A 21,714-nucleotide genomic window follows, 5' to 3' on the forward strand; every position below is an offset into this window, starting at 1 on the left:
AAGAATTGAGGAAACGGAGAAAGAAGGCTGGAGGGGCAGAGGCACTGACTGTATCTCCGGAGTTCCTTATTGACGCCTCCCTGGGATCACTTGTTACTAATAGGTTTGGAGTTCTCCAGGGGACGAACTTCCTTTTCCATTAACACCTCCCCACCCATGCTCTAAGTATGGTAGCCACCCTTGGGTTTTTCAAACACACGGCTCTTCCCTCTCTTTGGCCTTTGCACTTGACATCCCCTCCTCCTGGAACACCTGACTTCCCTCCTTTGGATGGCCAGCTAACTCCCCCTCACCTTTCACATCTAGCTTCAATATCACTTCCTGAGATGCCCTTCCCGACCACTTTATTTCAAAAGGTGCCTCCTGTGACTCTGTCCCCCGGCACCCTATTTGTTTCCTTCATCACTTTTGCCATAACACGCAGAATGATTTTCCTTTCCTTCTTTGTCTCTTTCAAGTAAGTAGTCCCATCAGAGCTGGGGCATTTTCTCTTACTCGCCCTCTGTTTCCCAGTGTCTGGTCTGGCACAGGTTAGACACTCCGTGGCTATTTGTTGAACGTTCATTTTCTAGGCCTAATCTACCTAGTTTCTTATGATTTCTTTTACAATCACAAAGTCCCTAGTGTTGACTCCTGTACTTTGAAAGCTTTGCTAAAGCCCTCTGGAGTATTTCTCTGCTTTCCACCATCTAGTGCAGATCACATTCAGTAAAATTCCACAGCAGAAGAGCAATGCTTCTTGTTTGCACAGATCTTTGAACCTCTTCCCATTCTTTTTTGTCCATCCAGGAAAGCCTGCCTTCCTTCTCTTGTGTGTGTGTGTGGGTGGGTGTTGTTAGCAAGTCCGACGAAGGCAAATGAATCTAAGACTGGCTTGTGAATGAAGGAAACAATCGTAATATAAAAGTGGGACTAGACCTTGTATGAAGTCAGTGCCATAAAACTCAGAAGCAACTGCCCTTAACCTGGGGTTGATGGACAGGCTTCAGGCGGTCAGCTAATCCCTGAAATTGTGTGCAAAATGTTGTCTGTATGCATTTTCCTTATGGGCAAGCAGACCTGAGCTTCCATCAGATTCTTTTTTTTTTTTTTTTTTTTAACTTTTATTTATTTTTGAGAGACAGAGCATGAGCAGGGGAGGAGCAGAGAGAGGGAGACACAGAATCTGAAGCAGGCTCCAGGCTCTGAGTTGTCAGCACAGAGCCCAACATGGGGCTCAAACCCATGGACCGCGAGATCATGACCTGAGCCGAAGTTGGAGGCTTAACCGACTGAGCTGACCAACTGAGGCATCCCTCCATCAGATTCTTAAATGGGTCTTTGACCAAATATACGATTAAAAACCATTGAGCTAGAGTTCTTGGAAGTACCAAGAGTCCCAGAGACTACATGGAATGTTCAGTTCCCTGTTTTGTATTCCTGTGCCCATTTGGTTCAGGACCACATCAGTGGTACCATTGGCACTGGGAGGAGATCACTCAGAACAAGAGAAGGTATCACACCTATCCTCAAGGAGCTTACTTATTTTTTGGAAAATACAAACACCCCTCCCCAACAAAAAGGGGTAATGTGCTGACTGGCAAGTGCCAGGAAGTATCATGGGGTAGAAAGTAACTGGGCCAGAGTCTAGGGAGCTATCCCTGAGGAGGTGACATCCCAACCAAGACCTGAACCATGAGAAGGAAGGCAGCCACAGTCAGAGGTGGGGATGGGCATTCCAGAAGGAACCCTAGCAAAGAGCCTATGAAATGGGGAGAGGCTGGTACATTGGAGGGCCCAGGCCCTGTATTTGAACATAATGAAGGAGAGGGGCGGAGTGGCAGAGAGAGTGGGCAGGAGCCAGATGATATAGAACCTTTTAGGTGAATTTGGATTTTATTCCAAGTCCCTGGTAAGCTCTTAGAGAGTTTGGGGCAGAAGGTAACTCGACCTGCTGTGCATTTGAAAACGAGAACTGTCATTGCCGTGTGGAGGATGGAGCCCCGCGGGGCAAGAGGGAAGCTGAATGACCAGGGAGGTGGCTGTTGAAGGAGAGATGGTGGTGGCTTAGACCAAGGCTGTCTTACCGTAGACACTGAGTAATGACCAGTTCACAGTATACTGGGGAGATGTAGCCAAAAGGACTTGTTAATATAGGAGGCAGTAAAGGAAGACAGAACCAAGGGCGGATAAGGATGGTCGTACATTGGCTGAGACTGAAGACTGGGAGAGGAGAGTGCAGACAAGCTGGAAGTTGGAAGCAAGAGTTTCATATAAGGTGCAATAGGTTTGAGATGCATCAAGCACCCAAATAGGATTGTCTGTCTGTGTCTCATGTTTGAAGCCCTGGGTAAGATCCCCAAGGAAAAGACGAGGTAGAGAAGATAGAGGATGAGGTCTGGAACCCTCGAGGTCTAGAGAGGGAGGGGAGGAGGGCCAGCTAAAGAGACTTAGGCACAGGCAGTGAGGGAGGAAGAAACCAGGCATGGAAGCCAGACAGGAGACCCAGTCAAGAAGGAGGGCCACTCTCATCATGCTACAAGCTTCTAAAAACCCAGGTAGGATAAAGGCCATTGGCTGTAGCAGAAACTCAGCTATGGATGCGCTTGGGAGAAACAAAGCATTTTTTCCTTGAAGTGGTGGGCACTCAAGTTGGAATGAAGAGAGAACAGGCCAGAGGAGTTGGAATGCTGTCAGCAACTTCAAGGTGTTTTTGGGTTTTTTTGTTTTTTAATTTTTTTATTTTTGGGAGAGAAAGCATGAGTGGGGGAGGGACAGAGAGCATGAGAAGGACAGAGGATCCTGAAGTGGGCTCTATGCTGACAACAGTGAGCCTGGTGCGGGGCTCGAACTCACAAAACCTGAGATCATGACCTGAGCCCAAGTCAGACACTTAACCGACTGAGCCGCCCAGGTGCCCCTCAAGGTGTTTTGCTGTAACATGGAACAAAGACTGGCGTGGTTGCAGAGGAGAATACAGACATGGGGGTTAAAGAAAATTGGTTTTATTTTGGTGGAATGGCCAGTGGGAAAGAGTCCGTAAAAAGGGAGAAACTAATGACGTTGGAGGAAGCAGCAAAGTATCGTTATTACTATTGTTTTAATAAAGCACTCATTAGACATAAGTGAACATCTTTTTAGATTCACTTCAGTGGTTTTTTGTTTTCTCTAATTACATACTGTAGCCCAAGAATAATGTTTCTTTCCTGCTACTCTTTGGTACCTGGGCAGAGTTTATTAGCTCCTTTTTGGTTTACAAAATGGCTCTGTGAATTCACCTGGGAGCCTTAACATGATTGATAACACTGTTTCTATGGAGAAGAATGCTCTGAGTTCTAGAAGGTCTTTGAAATTTGGCCTGTTTAGAAGTCAGGTTCAGAAATGACAGGGGAAGATTGGCTCTTTGAAAAGAGCCAAAGGTCATCAGTTCTGATAGAGTTGGTTGACCTACCTGGCTTCCCCTCCCCACCCCACCCCCCCACCCCCGGTTAGAACTCTTAGCCACATTGATGGTTATCTTTCATAGCATGAAAACGCCCTGCCTAAATTTGAACCTCTAGCTGCAAATTCAGTATTTCATGTTAAAGATGTGATTCTTTTTTTTTTAATGTTTATTTATTTTGGGGGGCGGTGAGAGGCAGAGGTGGGGGGACAGAGGAACCGCAGTGGGCTCTGTGCAGACAGCTGACAGCCTGATGCAGGGCTCAAACTCACGAACCATGACACTATGACCTGAGCCGAAGTCAGGTGCTTAACTGACTGAGCCACCCAGGTGCCCCTAAGGATGTGATTGTTTTAACCACAGAAAAAGGACTGAGACCCCCCCCTTCACGCACATTGTCTTGTGCAATAAATTTGCCCTTGTAAAATTTTTGAATAATTAAAATATATTTAGTGTTGTAGGAGATTTAAACAAATTTTTATTCAAGGAGAAATTCCATTGATTCACCTTCCCGTGCACCCTCTGTGAGAGGAAAAGCCAAGATACAGCAATTTGCCAGGCTCTCCTTAAGTATCTTCCCTCCTCCCTTTCTCCCTTGCCCCTTGGACCTGACCTACTCCTGGGTTTCCCTTGCTTCACTGTTCTCTCTGCTCTAGCCACAGTGGTTCTTGGAATGAATGTGTAAGTTGTATCCTGCCGCAGGACCTTTGCACTGACCATTTCCTCTCTTGGAAGGCTCTTTACCCCCAGATATTCACATAACCATATTCTGCAATTCATTCAGGTCTATAGTAACAATCATCCCCTCAGCAGGCCTTCCCTAACCACCTTATGAAAAAATTTCAGACACCACGCTCCCCCAAAAATCACATCACATCCTCTTCCCTGTGTTACTTTTCTTCCTTAACATTTATCACTGATATACTATATAATTTACATTTTATGTCATTGATTTTATAGTTCCACCTTAAAAAGGTAGGTTCCATGAGCATAGGGAATTTTCGGTCTATTTTGTGTCCTCACAGTTAGAACAATGTGATTTGGCATATACCAAGTGCTCAATAAATAGCAGTTAGTTGAATGAATGACTAAATGCATGGATAGACAGCCCTTAATTTCTGTTGGCAGTTAATCTGGATTTTTACACATTTGCCTAAAACAAGGAACAGTATAGCAAACAGTGGAAATTTTTTGCATGTGTATGTGCGTGTGTATACATATGTCTGTATGTGTCCATGCATATATAGTCACTGCCTCATTCTACCCAAATTAACACAGAAGTCAACCAGATTTATCAAGTCTTGTTATAAAGATGAATTCAGTTCCCAGGACGGTGTAGAAAGTACACAGAATGGTTTACAGCCTCTTTGTCAGCCAAAGAGCTGTCTGTCAAGTCAGAGCTTGGATCCATCCTGACTTTTTGTCTCAAATCTGAGCCACACGTCTCCCCAAATCCACCCCTCTCCCACCCCTTGGCCTCTGTCTTCCCCCCACCCCACCCCCCTGCTACAGATGATGGCAGCATTTTTTTTCTAGTGGGGGAGGGCCCGAGGGATGAGATGCGAATGATTAACCTCGGTTGGGACTCCTTCAAGATTACAATCTCTGCTCCTGGACACGTTTGCCTTTTGCATTCACCTGGGAAGCCCTACTAGACCCTGTTTCCCTTTTGAGCTGACCTTTTATTCCCTCCCTCTTGGTTGGGGGAGGAATGGCTCTTCATTCGCCTTTGAAAGGCTTCTGTTTGCTGAGCAAAGGCTGACCACACAAGACCCTGTACTTCTCCCTGACCCCACCCCACCCCCAACACACACACATACACACACACACACACACACACACACACACACACACCCCTACTCCCCCATCCTTCTAGAGAGGCGGCCCAACCAAGGCGGGGGGGGGGGGGGGGTGCGGGGGGCGGGCAGCGGGTAGCTTTTCTCAGAGAAAGTCTTTGAAAGCTGCCAGGAGCCAACTGTTAGGATTTTTTGGAGAGGGAGTTGGAGTTTTGGAGAGCATCTTAATCCTTCTTCGTTTTAAAATAAAAGCTTGTGGCTATAACAATTTTGCTTTTGAATTTTCAATAGTAAAACAGTTGTTCATTGTTCACAGCATCTGTTTACATAGTTCCTTCTGAATTCCTTGATTACAGGTTTTAATAGGGATTAGCCGGTGCAACCCCTTCCCATCCCAGAACTGGGACTCTCTCCCATCCCACCTCCCCTCCCAGCCTTTGTACCGTAATGTTTAAAGTAGCCATGCATAGACTGAGCCTCCTTTAAAAAAAAAATAGCATCAGGAATTAATGCCTATTTTTGTTGGCACCGCATCAAAACTGACATCACCGGAAATTATGTACATCATTGTTCACTATACAAATAGGTATCTTCCCCTTTAGGTTCAGAAGTTACTTGTGTAGGCCAATCATTTCAATCAAATACTTTGTTTTCAGTGGTCTATGGAGTGAGCTAAGAAATGTTATCACGGGTGTTTTTTTTTGTGTGTCGTTGTTAATAGTAGCACTTTTGGCTGAAAGGACTTTTCCCAACATTTTGGCACAGTCCAGGGGGACTAAAAATATTTTTTCACGTTTAGGTTTTATTCAGCTTGACCCACTGTTGCAGATTCCCCCGGGACCATAGCGAGGGCCCTCCCACTAGGTGCTTTACGGTAATGGTTTCAGAGTTTGGTGTTAGCTTTTGCCTGGCTGAAACTTTTCACAGCTGACTTGATGCTAGCACTCAGGCCTGACCTCTCGCTCCTTCAGCACTTAAGGGGTTAATTTTGTTGGTGGATCAGATTTCTTTTCTGGGCTGGGGCATAGTGATCCCCGTCTGACTGGTCCTTCAGTAGGAGAGTTGCTGGGTGCCCGGGATTCCCTGGCCCAACGTGGGCCAGCTCGGCTGGCTGGCTGGCTGGCTGGCTGGCTGAGTTGCCATCGTGAGACTCATTCGGCTTCTTTGTCCGCTTTCTCTAAGGACCACAATGTAGTGAAATGCTCTGGCCCGGGAACCTTACCAGGTAGGATGATTTCCTCAAATTTCTGGGGCCTGGGGCGGGGTGTGCCGCATGTCCTGCCTTGTCGTTCCTTGGGTGATATTGGAAAGCCCTGCAGAGCAGCCAGTGGTACAGCTGCCAAAATCCCCGTGGGCTCTGCGATGGGGGGAAGCGGCTGGTCCGGAATTCAGCATCCTTTTCCCTGCCACCCCCAACTCCTTTCGTGCCAGCCTTGATAATCCTGGAGGAAGCCGGAGCCTTCCCCAAATGTCCTTGGTCCACCTGGACGTTTGGGGAATGTCAGGCTTTCACAGACCAACTTAGCAAAGGAGGCTCTTAAAACTGAAAAACTGGGTGTTGACCTCCCAACTGTCTTAGATCCTTATTCCACTTTTGTTTTTTGTTTTTTGTTTTTTTTGAGGGGGGGACCTTCCAGTTTGGGGGGAGGAGAGAGCTCGAGAGAGGCCATGTGGGCCCCAGCAACGGTTGCTAGTGGTTTGGAGGGCCCTGATGAAAATGACTTGCAGTTGGAGGTTTTGTTTAGAATCTAAGAAGCCGGGTGAGTTTGCGGTTATGTTTACTAATACTGCAAATTACTGGGTGGCTTTTTTTTTTTTTTTTTTTTTCTGGAAACTGGGCTCCAAGAGAGATAGCATGGGAGATTTAAATATGAGTACTTTTCTTATTCGCTGGGGCTGCTATAACGCTGCCCCGAAGAGAAGCGTTTCTATTTTAAGCCAGACAAGGGGGAAGAGAAAAAAAGATGTTCATTATCACCTACTGCTCTCCAAGCATCTAACAGACACAGTCTCATGTAATTTTCTTTGCAGAGCCAGCAATATTATCCTCAGTTTCGAGGTGCGGCAATGGGAACCAAGAGAGGTTAAGGAATTGCTCAAGGTCACACAGCTAGTAAGAGGCCAAGCTGGCATGGGAACCTGGGTCTAGACACCACTCTGCCTTCCTTGTTGGGCTTGGCAGATGGCTCGGGATGGTTTTAGCTACAGGTTTAAATGTGGATTCAGCTGGACGAAGGGCACTTTTTGTTGCAGAGGACTCACCAAAGCGTACAGGAGACGGGCAAGCGTGGCCTGCCTGGGCTTCTCAGATTCTGCTTATTTCAGAGAGGGCAGGGGTGGGATATTAAAAAGCAACTCTGCTTTGCAGCAGGACCTGCCTGGGAATTCTCTCATCCCTTTGAGGCTTCTGGGCCGGTGACTGGGTTTGTGCTTGTACCAGGTTCAGCGGGGCAGGAGCCCAAGTGGAAGTCAAATCTGGGACAGCCAGTGGCCTTGGAGCTGGCCTTGGGCTCCTGGGACTGTGCCCTGGAACTCTGGGGCTGCCTCCTGGGAAGCTGGATTTATTGAGTCCTGGAAGGAGAGGTTGTACGCCCGGCATGTTAATGCTGACCCAAGCTTGGCACTAGCTGCTCACATGTGTGCTAGGCTTGGCTAATTAGCTAGAGCTGAAGTGTTTTGGGGCCACAGAGCTGATTTTGAGCGGTTGTTTCTGGACCTGAGTTCTCTTCCCTTCCCTGTTGCCCCAGAAGGGATAACTTGTAAGGTCAGGCCCCCGACAAGACAACACTGCAAAACGAGGCCGGACGGATTGGTTTGGAGGGACACTCCCCTCTCTCAGCTTCCCTGAGGCAGTCGTGGTTCTGTTTTGTGCGTTCAGGTTGGGAATTAGAGGTCCCAGACCTCTAAAGAGGTATTGGGAATTGAAAGTGAGTGGAGTGCATGGGTGTGGCAGGGTAGGTGATAGAAATGTTGGGACTCCGCATCCCCCTTCACCTACTCTAGACCTAAGGCAGCCAGCCAAGGCTCTGTGTGGGATTTGCCCCTCCCCCCTTTCATTTACCTCCTTGGAGATGTTTTAAGAATAACTTGATTGCATGAAAAAGTGTCCTGGGCTTTTTGGATAACATGTGGGAGTTGTAAGTTCTTATATGACTGGGATCTAGTTAAAAGAATCCTTCCTTCTGCTCCTAAGTTGAATGAATGTGGTTAAGAGCTTGGGTTTAGCATCGGCAGATCTAGGTTCCAGTCCAGCTCCGTTTATTAGGTCTGGCGTCTTGGGCAGATGGCCTGGGCTCTGGAAGCCTCAGTTTCCACATTTATGTAAAGGAAACGTTAATAGTCTGTCTCATAGGGTAACAGAAAGGAGTGTGTGGAATAATGTGTGTAAAGTACCTACCAGCGGGCCTAGATCCCACCTTTAAAGTTTGTCACCTCGTTGTAGGCGTTTGCTATTATTTGCCTTAGCTGTGTATAATGTGCTGAATCCCGTTGATGTTTAGGGTACACGTATCTTCTGGTAAACAGAACACCAGGATGAGTTTGTTGAGATCTTTGGCAAAAGCTGACCGGCAGTGGACCAAGTGTCAGCAGCCCTCTCTGGAGGAGCCTTGGACGAGAGACGGCTTTGTGTAGCTGAGGTCAGCAGACACGCTGGTGCCTATTGTAACAATGAGGCCAGAAGGCATCCCTCTGGGGTTTCTAGCCCCACCAAGGCCCTGGAGCCAAAGGGAGGAATTTCACGCTTACTCAGGGGACCACCTACTTGTTAAAGGAATGAGTTACCAAAATGGGACAAAGGTGCTGTGGGGTGAAACTCAACCCCTGGCATTCTGAATGCTGCTAAATCCCCTTGGAGCCCTCTTTATGGGGCTCTTGTTTCTCTCCACCCCGAGTGATTGGCCTTGCACCTGGCACCGTCTGTAGAGGCTGCTTCTCCCCTGGGACACCGAAGCCGCAAGAAGCAAGTTCTTGCCCTGGTACTTTATCATCTCTTTTGTAGCGTGGGCCTGCATTTCCTTCCTGCGGTCCTTTCAGGCTTCCCGGATTCTGTACTGCAGCTGACGTGAGCTGGTTATCTCCTGAGTGCCTGCAGGTCTGATCTGGTCCCCACAAGAGGCTCATGGGGCCTGGTGTTAGCACCGTATCACACAAAGGGAAGCCTGGGTCTCCTGTGCAGGGGTAGGGGGCTAGCGGGGAGTGGGAGGAGGTGCCTCTGACAAGTAAATGGTGGAGCCAGGCTTCAAATAAATCTACTTTACTTTTCTCTCTGGAGCTGTGTGCTGCCTCCATCTGGAGCCTCCAGGGCTTAGTGGTCCCCTGGCCCACTGCTAGAGGAGACTAAATTCACTGGGGTTCGTGTCTGCCCTTACTTTCATTCGAGCTCAAGTTCTAGGACATTTTGCAAACCATGTAGGCTGATCTCAGAAGGTGAACTCTAGAGACAAGAGGCTTGCTTATGGCTTTTTTTCAAGTAACTGTCTCTTTTTTTGGTGTGGAAAATTTTGAAGTCCTTGTTGTTTACATGATAGGCATGGAATAAAGGATGCCAAATGAATAAATAAACGGGGGTGGTTGAACACTCTTGGATCTGTGTTTGAATCCCAGCTTCAGGATTTCTTAGCTGTATGACCTTTGGGCCTTTCTTTCCAAGCCTCAATTGTCTCATCTCTAAAATGGGTATAGTGTGAGTACCCAGAGAAAATGTAAGTGACAGGACCTGGCACGGAAGCAAGCCCCCAGTAAGAGTTGTTATTTGTACCGTGGAGTCGTGGGGATGAAAGGAAATAATGCGTGTAATTAGCATGAGGTCTGGCACAACTTTGAACTTCATTTAAAGTTGGCTATTACACTATTATCATTCCCAGATAGACAACGAAAGGTGGGATTCTGAGGACGTGCTCTTGCTTTCTGTGAAGGTAGGTTTTCTAAATAGACTGCCAGCAGTGGGTGGAGGAGGCGATGCCCTGGAGAATACCTCCTGGGAAGGAAATAGTTAACATACCTGTCTGGTGGGAAGTGAAGGTAGCCAAACCCTTTCCCTTCCCCAGGGGTTACTACTCAGCCTACAGTTGGGCTTGCTCACTCATCCACACCAAAAGATCTCATTCCGCCCGCCCCTGGGGTTTCACAGGAACAATTGCCTTGAACAATAGCCAGAAAACAAGTTCCACCAGTCTGGGCTTTTGCAACTGAATACAGCTGTCTGGCGGGGGGCACAGGGCCGTGAAAATGAGCTCTGCTGTGATTCTAGGGCAGAACTGGAAAAGTAAGCAGGTAAGGCCTGGGCCCAGCCCTTGGTGTCTCTGAATCGAGCACTCAGCCACCAGGAGAGAGACAGAAAGTGGGGCAGGGGCTGCCCCCGACTGCTCCTGAGGACGCGCTAAGGGCCTTCTGGAAGTGGACCCAGTCTTTGGGGTTTGGGGGGTTGGGTGTGAGGAGCTGCTGCTTTGTGAAGACTGCTTTCGAGAACCATAGTTAGAGTCCTTCTTCTCTGCATGGTGATTTATCAGTGAACAGACAACAAATATGTATCTGCAATCTGATTGATTTTTTTTTTTTTTTTTTTTTTTTTTTACAACTTGGGTTAGCATGTCTTTCCCTTGAGTAAACAACATTATCTCACAGGGAGTCCATTTGAAGAGTGTAATGACCCTCTGGACCCTTCAATAACTCCTCAGAGTTGGAGTCTTTAGCTGAAACCCAGGATTCCTCACACATGGGTGTGTAAATCCTAGTGGAAAAATCTGTTTAATCATTCCTCTTTGCTTTTTTGCTTTATGGGAGATGAAGTTACAAATATAAAATCACATTAATTCAGGACCATTACCAATTCCTGCTGCATTTGGAAACTCCCCGGAAGAGCTTGATATTAAAAATGTGTCCAGATTAAAGGTGGTTCTTCAGGGAAGGGGGGAGGGGGTACACTGGTGAAGGCAGGTTTCTCTCCTCGGTTGTGTGGAATGCTCACTCCCCACAACAGGGAGGAAAACAGGGAATGTGAGGAGCTAAAATAATTTATGATGCTTTCACCTGCGTTCTTCATAGCAGATAGCTTGTTTGGCTGTTAAAATTGTGCTTTAAGCCTTCTGAGTGGCATTTGAATTCCTGACACAGTGATGTCAGCATCTCTTATAAGACTGAAATAGGATCCTCCTGGCTTTATGGGTCTTTCCATTTTTGAGTGGATTTTCTGATCACTTTTGGCGAATCATTTCCCATCTGTATTTCAAGAGATAGTAGACAAACAGTTGAGGCCATGGTTCTGGTCAAAATGCTGTGTCTTGTCCAAAATGAGGTCCCTTTTTGATACACTTGCTTGCTGTCAGCTGGTGGAGGTTCTTTTGTGATTAGGCTGGTTAGCAGACAGATTTCCAAGCTGATCTGTATGTGCTTGATTTCAGACGAGCTGGAAGGGTGCATGGAGTCTGGTTTGAATCCCATTCTTCTGATGAGCTCAGGGCCCTAAGCCTCTGTTTCATCCAGTGGAAAATGGGAATGGAATAATATATATAATGTGCCTAGTGGGGTACCTGGCATTTGGTAAACATCTTCAGTGGTGCCTATAAATATTAGTTAAGATTGCATTCTGTTCCTTTGTGGATAAATAGTGTGGTCTAACGCAGATTCTGTTATGACTTGGGTTGTTGCCTCTCTAGGAAAGTTTGCAAACTCAAATTGCAGGGTGAGTGAAGAGGCTTAGCTAGGGGTTGTGTCAAATGGGAAAGTGTGTCTCTGTCTAAAAAGGGCAGTTACTACTCAGGGCTAGCTAATTGTCTCCTATGTACAAGATATTGGCACCTTTTCCAAGTATTTAAAAGATTGTGTGGGCTTAGGGGCGCCTGGGTGGCTCAGTCAGTTAAGCATCATACTCTTGACTTCAGGTCATGGTCTCACGGTTCATGAGTTCCAGCCCCGCGTGCTGACAGTGTAACTCCTGCTTGGGGTTCTCTCTCTCCCTCTGTCTCTGCCCCTCCCCTGCTTGCTATCTCCCTCTCAAAACTCAGGTGATAACAGAGGAAAGCAAACCATAAGAGACTCTTAAATACAGTAAACAAACTGAGGGTTGCTGGAGGAGAGGTGGGTGGGGGTGTGGGGTAAATGGGTGATGGGCATTAAGGAGGGCACATTTCAGGATGAGCACTGGGCATCATATATAGGAGGTGAATCACTGCGTCCTACTCCTGAAGCCAAGATTACATTGTATGTTAACTAACTTGAATGTAAATAAGTAAATAAAAATAAACTAAAAAAAGAAAAAAGATTGTGTGGGCTTAAAAAAAAATAAGCTGAGGGGTGAAATTAGCGATGAAGTAACAAACCCAAAGACTAAAAGGTGCAGTTACCTGTTGGGCAGTTTTTACTGAAGGAGAGGAGATGCTCTGAGATCTGTGGGGACCTTCCATGTGCCCATTTGTCTCTGTACCAACTTTTCTCTGAGCTTAAACTCCTAGGATGTCAGTTAGAAAGCAGCCTTTGAGGGGCGCCTGTGTGACTCCGTCGGTCGAGCGGCCGACTTTGGCTCAGGTCATGATCTCTCGGTTCATGAGTTCAAGCCCCGTGTCTGAGTTCAAGCCCCGTGTCGGGCTCTGTGCTGACAGCTCAGAGCCTGGAGCCTGCTTCACATTCTGTGTCCCGCCCCCCTGTCTCCACCCACCCTTACCTGTGCTCTGTCTCTGTCTTTCAAAAATGAATAAACATTAAAAAAATTTAAAAAAGAAAAGAAAAGAAAGCAGCCTTTGGGATGGCTGCAGTCAGCTCCCTCCTGATTTGGAAGTCTGGGGCGTAGAGACAAAATGAGTAACAAGGAGTAGTTCTAGGGATGGCTGAGGACAGGGCCTGGCTCTCCCGGCCCCTTTGCCACTTCCATGCCTTGAAGGAGACTGCCGTATAGCAACGAGTGTCGGTGGACCTGGGATCGGGCACGCTGCAGGCTATTCCTATTACCGTGTGCTGGTACCCGGCTGGTGGCTTGAGACATCAAAGGCTGTAGAAATGTCTGGAACCAGTGCAGTTTCTACTTGGTACCCTTTGCTCACCTTCCCGATTTACATTTTCGTTTGTGTCTGGGCTATGTATTCTTGTCTGTCACATCCACTGGCCTTGCTGTCGGGGGTAAGGACAACTAGGAGTCATCACTGTGTCTCCACTGCCTTGTACGGTGTCTGGCACAGAGAGGGTGCTGACTGGACTGGGTAAGATGAACAGATGAATTCAAAGCCCTTGTATCAGGGTCCAAAAGTGTTGAGTTTAGGAGTCTTAAAGAACAATAGCAAATGTTTGATGGAGTTCCTTCCACCCACCTATTGGCTCCAAATGGTGGAAGGTTGTTTTCAAATCGGATCACTGATCACTCCCAGGCGCCATTGTATGACTGCACCAATGGGGGACACTTCACTGAGTAGTGAAAAAGGTACATGCCTGTGATCTGGCTGGGAAACGATGTGTTGGCATTAATGGTTCTTGAGGAATCAGTGGAAGCATCTTCCTGCCATTTGTCTGTGTCTCTGCCAAAGAATTTATAGGGCATAAACATGATATGCTGTCTTGAAATTTTTTGAAAAAGACAGGGAAACCAGCCAAGCTCTGCGTCCCACATTCCTCTGAATTTCCTATATAATACAGGCTGTGAGGCAGGAGGAGGCCCTGGGATTCAGCTCTCTTCCCAAGGATGTCAAACACAGTGTCGTTTCCACCGAGATTTGGGGAGCGGTTTTGGAATGGCTTTGGAAGTCTTGCAACGTAGAGCAAAGATGAACTGGAGCGGGAAAAAAACTGGAGAGGAGGGGTGCTCTCTTGAGTTCATTTGTTCTTCTGGTCATTCATATAGAAATCATTCGTTCATTCACAGAACAAAATCTGCCTTAATAGTTTGCTAATGTTTAAGGAGTGCTTTTGTGCCCAAAAAGAACGTCTTAGAATTTATTTGGTTTTACTATTCAGTTTATTAAAGATTTAAGTTTTTTAACTTTTTTTTTTTTTTTTTTTTTTTTTTGGAGAAAGAATATAGAGCACGAGCAGGGTAGGGGCAGAGAGAGAGGGAGACAGGATCTGAAGCAGGCTTTGTGCTGACAGCGGAGAGTCTGATGCGGTGCTCGAACTCATGAACAGTGAGATTATGACCTGAGCCCAAGTTGGATGCCTAATCAACTGAGCCACCCAGGCGCCCCAAAAGCTTTAATTTTTAAACCTAGGTTTTCTTATAGATCTCATCTATACAACAAGTATTTTTGTATAAATTAAGCTGATTTCCATTTGTTATTTGGTTAGTACTTTATAAATTTAGACTGAACAGATTGAATTTTAATGATTAGTACTGTTTGGAAACTTGGATAATTAAGCTTCCTTAAACATTTTAGATGGCATTCATAAGTTTAACACGCATGGTTTCCTCGAGCTCTTCAAATGTCTGACAGTGGGGACTTACCGGCCTAACAAGCAAAATCTTTCTAAGCACATAACTCTTGCAAGTCAAATAAACTAAAGTTATACGTGTCATAAATTAAGTTTTCTCAAGTACTGTAACTCTTTTTACAGCCTGACTCCCAGTCCTTAAACCTTTCATCTTAAAAATCTCAAGTCAGAAATCAGTACTCATTCAAAATTGAAATCACAAGACCCTTTTTCTTTAGATTGTTTAATATGCCCCCCTGTTCTTTTAAGTGGTATACAGAGATTATCCCAGTGATGACAAAGATTTCATCCTATATTTAAGCATTAACATTATGATTTACTTCATATCTGCCTTCATCTTTTGAAACCTTCATCATCTCCGGCAGGCTCCGGGGCCATTGTATGGTGTTTCACAGTCAGGTTCAAGAGCAGAAAGAATGCAGGGATGGCCACACCATATTCCAGAGTGATTGTTCCAGAGCCGTTGCTGAATACACGGTAGTTCTTTCTGCTGTGTCACCCGGGTCCCTTGAGCCTCGTAGCTGAAATTTCGTCTCGCCACATAGCAAACACAGATCCTCTGTGTTTCTTTCACATTTCTGTTGTAATCGGTTTCTGTAGTCCCTTTCACCATCTCTCCCCCGACCTGGGTCAGTGGACTTTCGTACCCCTGGTGCAGGTCGTACACAGTTTCCTCTGCCACTCGCTTGGACGCGGCTCCTCTTGTTAACTGCGTGAATGAATTCCGAACGCTTTTCTGCGCTTTTCCTGTCAGACTCTCAGCCACATGCCTGGAGTCCTTTGGCAAACACATCGCAGTTCCCCATTCGGTAGCGCGAGGATACCAACTGACACAAACCTGAGCAAACTCGTTTTGAGCAGAAGAATGGATTTATCCTCACATTCGGTCTCCCAGGGGTGCTTCTGTCTCTTCGGAGCCTCAGATATGGCTCCATACGGGCGCTCACACGACATCACTCCCCCTGACTCTGCTGCCTTCTTGGGCAGGTGACGATGGAGTGGCCTCTGGCAGTTCAGGCTCTACCTTCCTCGCCTCCCGAGTTGTGCTTTGTTCGTCTCAGCATCTCCTGTGTGGTCACGCAAGTTGGGGGACTGTGTTTTAGGCCAAGTGAAAGAGATCATCCCAGCACTTCACAGCTGTTAAGACGTGTACAGAGAGCGTGAATGTCTAAGAGGGGCCCAGAAGAGCCAGCATGTAGCCCACATTCCCTTGTGAGGGTGGCATTGTTATCACAGGGCGTCTCCTGGAAGTATTTGGAGTCCGTCTTGGAACTCACCAACTCTGATCTTGGTGGCTCATGGCCACTTACACCCTGAATTTGGGGGAAAGGGCAAGTTCCAAGTAGCCGATTTTACATCTAGCTAGCGTTGCCAGTATCCCGAAGGATCCAGAAGTGAAGGAGGCGTGACTGGTTCTCCAGGCGCAGGGACAGCTGGTTTCTGGCAGAAAGAATGCTCTTGCTCAGCCGGGGCTTCCCTCGGTGTCCCTGCCCCTTCATCCTTGTCACTGGTTTCCCCACTCCCACCTACCCTGGCTTCTCCCCATCTGGGCCGGCTCAGCCAGGGTAACCCCATGATGCTCCGGGCACCAGCGTGAGAACAATCTCGTGTACGGTCAGCGCCACACTTGCCTCCAGAATAACAGTTTGGCGTTGAAAGGCCATACGTGAGGAGCGGGTACAAATTCAGAGCAGAATCTCTGGGGCTTGGATTTATGGGCGTCTGTTCCTAACTTCCCTCCTTCCTCCTTGCCAGCCACCCTACCCTCCTCAATCCTCCTTCTTCCCTGGATTATAGGAAATCTTAGATATACTACATTGGTAACTCCAGAGAACAGATGCAATTAAAGACTCATGTGATTTTTCACCACCCCCCCAACACACACACACACACTCGTGAGAGTAGATTTGGGTCCTTTTCCATCTGTTAGGTCACGCTTTCTGCCACAGAGCTTCACATAGGTAGCCAGCCTAGTGGTATCATCCACGTGTCACCCATAAGGAAACTGAGACACAGGAGTTGTGACTTGTCTAAGAATGAGCTGGGGGAGGGGGCTGAACTCAGAGTCCCTAGCTGGTGGCAACTTTTCGTCAGAGCTTGTCCTGTCTCGCTGAACATGAGTTCAGTCTAGAGGGGTTAATAAGCGTGTACCGTGTGCCCGGAGGTGGAGGGGACAGACTCACCCTGCAGGCGGAGGCAGGGAGTGAGGAGGCCTTTGCGGTGAGGCCCTCCAAGCCCGGGCTTCCTCCTGAGAAAGTGAGCCGCGCCACACTCCGACGTGCACTGAAAGTTGACGTAATGGAAAGCCATTTGGCGTCCCAGTAAAGAGGTAGCTCTGGAGGCACAAACGTCTGGATCCAGGTTCTGTTCCTCCTTTTACTGGCTGGCTGGTCGGTCTAGGACAGCGTTGCCTTTCTTAACCTTTCTAAGCCTCGGTCTCTCCACCTGTGCGATAGAAAAACAGTAATACTTACCTTGTTCCACTAGATCAAGTAGATGGGGTTTCATTTCTGTCGGAAGTTTACTTGGCGGAGCACTCGACTTCTCACTCCCGTGAGTTTAAATCCACAAGTGTTTACCGAGCACCTGCTGTGTGCCTGCCACCCTGCAAGCAAACAGAGAAGGTGCAGCAGGCTTGGTTGGGAGGGAGGTGGGCCTTGTAGATGCAAGCACTAGGGGAGGCCTTTCTGAGGAGGTAACACGCGAGATGAGAAGGAGGCAGGAGCCAGTGTCCACAAAGAGGGAAAACAAATGTAGGGTCTTGAACACAAGAACCCTGTTGGCCTAGAAGGAACAGGAACCCACGCGGCCAGAGCCAGCAGGCGATGGAGAGGTGGGCACGAGGCTGGACTGGAGAGGGAGGCCGGATCAGAGGGTCTTGAGCAGCAGAGTAAGGATTTGGGGCTTTCAGTGCCTGAGAAGCCCCTGCTCAAGTATTATTAGGCAGTGGAGCCATAGAATATGTTCCTGTTTCGGAAGGATCGTCCTGCCTGCTGTGAGGAAAACAGATTGTTAGGGAGAAGCGGGCCTGGCGGCCCCTTTGCAGTAACCCAGGGGGTGCTGAGAGCCGCCGGAAGGGCACAGCGACAGGAGAGGCGGAGGGCTGTGTGCACGGGGATACATTTTGCAGGGAGACGTGGCAGGACCGGGTGATGGGTTGAAAGTCTTGCTGGTGGTGGGAGACGGTGATGAGGAGGAGGAAGAACAGTTGCTTGGAGACTTGATTTGAGCGGTAGGCGTGGTCTCAATGGATTTGTGGGTTGGGAAGTGAACTCTTTCAGGTATGTCCTGGGATGCTTTTAGAGGTATAGCTGCTAATGGAGTTGACAGGCTTCTGCCGACTGCCGTGGCTTTCCTTCCCTTGGCATTTCGCTTCGGGAGTGGAGTCCAGAGAATTCGGACTGCAGCCTGTCTTCCCACTGTCACCCCAGGGAGCATGCTGCTCTGGACTCTCCCTGTCCTGCTTCCAGCAATAGTCCCCACACCCATCACTCTTCCTCCGCTGCCGGGTCTGGGAAGTAACCATCGGCTTCTACAGAGTTCCCGAGATAAAGTTGAGGGGGGTGGGAGGTGGGTGGGTCAGCCACCTCTGCTCTGGAGATTGTTCTCCATTGGCAGGAAGGTTTGTTTCAGCCATTTCACCCATCTGCCCATCCAGAAGAGCAAGGATAAAAAAGGTGGTGCCCTTGAGATGAGTCACATTAGGGGCACAAGAACTTTGCCTGGGGTCTTAGGACACAGGGACCCTTCGGGGACGGTATGCACTTGGCCACATTGTTGGCTTGAGCTGACGCAACGTGAGGTTTTTGTGCTCAGGATGTGTTTGTCTCGGCAGCTGGGATGACAGCAGCTCCGTCAGCAGCGGCATCAGCGACACTATAGACAACCTCAGCACCGATGACATCAACACCAGCTCCTCCATCAGTTCCTATGCCAACACACCTGCCTCTTCTCGCAAAAACCTCGATGTGCAGGTAAGGAACAGGCTCCCCCAAAGGCCCCTGCCAGCAGGGAGCCTCGCGCTTGTGGACCAAGGGGGCCATGTGGGGTGAGCAGAATCCCCAGGTCCGTGAGATGAGGCCTGATCTGCTCAGTGCCCGTGCACTCATTTCTCCACCTGCAAAAGAAAGGGGGAGTGGAAACAGGAGTGGAGACGCCTCACCGTTGTCTCTGAAGGCCTTGATAAAACCATATTTCCTTCCTGAACCTTAGTTTCAGAATCGTTTTGTTGTTGTTGTTGTTGTTGTTGTTGTTGTTTTAAAGAGGATGGTGGACTCAGTTGGTCATTCTGAACCTGGAGTGTGTCCCCTCCTGGGCCCCAGGAGCCACTGCCGTCCAGGGCACATGCTGGTCTCTGTAGAGTAATGAGGTGGGAGCAGACACTGACAGTCCTGGGCTGGAAGACCAGCCTGTCCTGCCCAGAGGCTGGCAACCGTCAATCTGTAGGTCACACCCTCCTGCTGGTGGGTTTTCTTTGCTTTATGGTATCATTCTCTTTTTAAAATTGCATCATTTCACCTGAAAAATGAGATCTTGGCTTCTCCTCAAAAATCGGAAGCTCTTGCTCTCTTGAACCTGTGTTCTCCGCATGGCAACAGTCAACAGGTGTCCAAGTGTCCCCACCCTTCAGACACATGTCCCTGTGTGCCACAGTTGCCACTGGCCAGCTGCGCCCTTCAGTGTACCTGCCAGACGCCCAGGTGGTTAGTTTTCAACCCCTCCTTGGAAACTCTGAGATTGTATTCCCCGGATACTGTACCACCTTATATTTGCTTCCAAAGTAGCTTCATGTGGGCACGTTCACTTCCTTCACAGCGCTCCTTGGTGGTCAGGGGGACTGGTTCTAGCAAGCCTGTTTTACTAGTGGAAAACTGAGGGGCCCTCCTCATGACCAGCCTCCAAGTTGGGACTGACCAGCACAAGGACTGGTCGACTGTGGTGGCACTGGGACTGGGAACTTTCATGGTGGGTCCCTCCCACCAGTGGGGGCCACTATCTCCAGTGAAGCCACGTGAAGGTCTGATTGGGCCAGTCTCCCAGAAGGCTCTCGGGGAGGGCAAAAATGACCCTGCCCCCCTGCCTTCACTCCCTTCCACACTCGTCTCCTTTCTCAGCTCTTTCTCTGCAAGATAGGACCTGCTTTGGAAATGTCTGTGCTTTCAAAGGTATCTTTTTTTTTTTTTTTTTTTTTGAGGACAGGGCTAAATAAAGAACATGTCAGAGTGTAGGAGTACTTCTGTCCCACAGAAATGTGGACACTGACTGCCTGAGGAAATATATTAGGTGTTAGCTCTGGGATTGCCTGTGACTTTTTGAATTTGCACTTTTGCCAGAATTTCTAATTATTGTTGAGTGAGAGGTGAATTGTGGCGGTTATTAAGGGGAAAAAAACGTGGGTAGGCACAGAGATGTTGGAGGTGCTGATAATATTCTAGATCTTGATCTCAGTGGTAGTTATAGAAGTATGTTAATTTTATAAAATGCGTTCAAGCCGTGTACTTAAGATTGTGCGTTTAGTATATGGATGTTATACTTCTATTTAAAAAGGTGATCTAAATCACCTGAGATTTAAATCACTGCCTAAGAAGCATCGCTGATCAGTGATTAGACACAAGTTAGGAACACCCAGCCAGCCTGTGTCCCTGCCGCCTACCCCTTGCCAACTGTCACAGTATCTACCTGTTTTCCTTTCCTCATGGACGCTTTTTTTTTCCTGAGACTCTTTCTAATTTCAGGGTAACAATAACAACCAAGCTTTTAGACTCTCCTTAGATACTGAGGTGGGGAACCAAGAGAGGAGAGAGAGAGAGAGAGAGACAGATAGAGAGGGACGGCCGGGGGTGGAGAAAGAGAGGGAAAGGGGGGAGGGAGGGAGAGATGAGTAAATCAGTAGGTTTCTCTTTTGTTTACTTTTGAGGTAGGATGAGTCTTGCTTTTAAGATGACGTTGAACAGGGGCGCCTGGGTGGCGCAGTCGGTTAAGCGTCCGACTTCAGCCAGGTCACGATCTCGCGGTCCGTGAGTTCGAGCCCCGCATCAGGCTCTGGGCTGATGGCTCAGAGCCTGGAGCCTGTTTCCGATTCTGTGTCTCCCTCTCTCTCTGCCCCTCCCCCATTCATGCTCTGTCTCTCTCTCTCCCAAAAATAAATAAACGTTGAAAAAAAAAAAAAAAAAGATGACGTTGAACCAACAAAACCCTGTGTTGGAAGAATCTCCTTGTCCTTTGTTTCCCTCCCGCAAAGCTAAAATTGGCATCTGTTTCCCACGTTGATACAGAGTAAGCCTCTGGGATCTGCAAATGATTTCCTATTTGATATACTCAGGTCTGGTTAATGCCAGGACCTCCTCCTCTTTGACCATCTTTGGCTTTGATCTAGAAAATGTCACCTCAAAAAAGGTTCAAATATTACACAAACATGTCTTTTGATCAGGCTTAGAAAGTTCATTTCAAGGGACGCAAGGGGTTATATTCGTCGTTTTCTTTTCTTTGCTATAAAACTACCTGAGTTTAAAATATTTAAAGAAAAATTAAGCAAGTAGGTCTTGGAATAAAATAAAGGCAGACTTGCACCCATGGTTACTAGGATTCCTGCAGAGATGGTTTCTCTGGCATCTCTTTGTTCCTGTCCAGGGAGCATCTCCAAATATTTGAATCAGCGTAAATTGCAGCCTCCCCCACTCCTCCCCTCTTACCGCTCTGAGGAAAGCTAAGGGCCATTACTCCTCTCTGAGCAGCATCAGGCAACGGGAAGATGCGCACTGCCATCATTCCCCAGGGCTCGTTCAGGTTTCTGTCGCAGACTGGTTTCCCCCGATCGAACAGGGAGCACACAGTGTCCCAGGCAAGGCATGGAGAGGCGGGAAGCAGCAGCGGGTCAGTGCGTCCAGTGGGAAAGCAGGCTGAGGACAGGTTGCCCGGCCGGGTTTTCGAATTTGGAAAGCCTCTGAGGAACAGCTAAAAGGAAATACATCCAAGGAACGGGAAGGTTGTTCGGAAGCCTAAGGAGCAGCCTTGTTAGCGGAGCGGATAACAGAGGAGCCGTCCCTGGGAGGTGGAAGTCCCCTTTGTCTCTGAGTGACTGTTCTC

The 21,714-nt window shown here is 48.0% G+C and overlaps 1 protein-coding gene across 29 annotated transcripts in view; it reads left to right on the plus strand.

Moving 5' to 3' along the window:
• Positions 1 to 21,714, plus strand: part of NAV2 (neuron navigator 2) — a 740,939-nt gene that overhangs the window by 644,907 nt on the left and 74,318 nt on the right. For all 29 annotated transcript variants that reach the window (XR_006714126.1, XM_045484757.1, XM_045484759.1 and 26 more), the window contains one exon: positions 18,464 to 18,602. Coding sequence is in view for 28 of the 29 variants with exons in the window: in XM_045484757.1 (XP_045340713.1) it covers positions 18,464 to 18,602 (139 nt within the window). In the remaining variant the exon portion in view is untranslated. The remainder of the gene's footprint in view (positions 1 to 18,463; positions 18,603 to 21,714) is intronic.

Source organism: Leopardus geoffroyi, chromosome D1, assembly GCF_018350155.1.
Source record: "Leopardus geoffroyi isolate Oge1 chromosome D1, O.geoffroyi_Oge1_pat1.0, whole genome shotgun sequence".
Taxonomy (NCBI): domain Eukaryota; kingdom Metazoa; phylum Chordata; class Mammalia; order Carnivora; family Felidae; genus Leopardus; species Leopardus geoffroyi.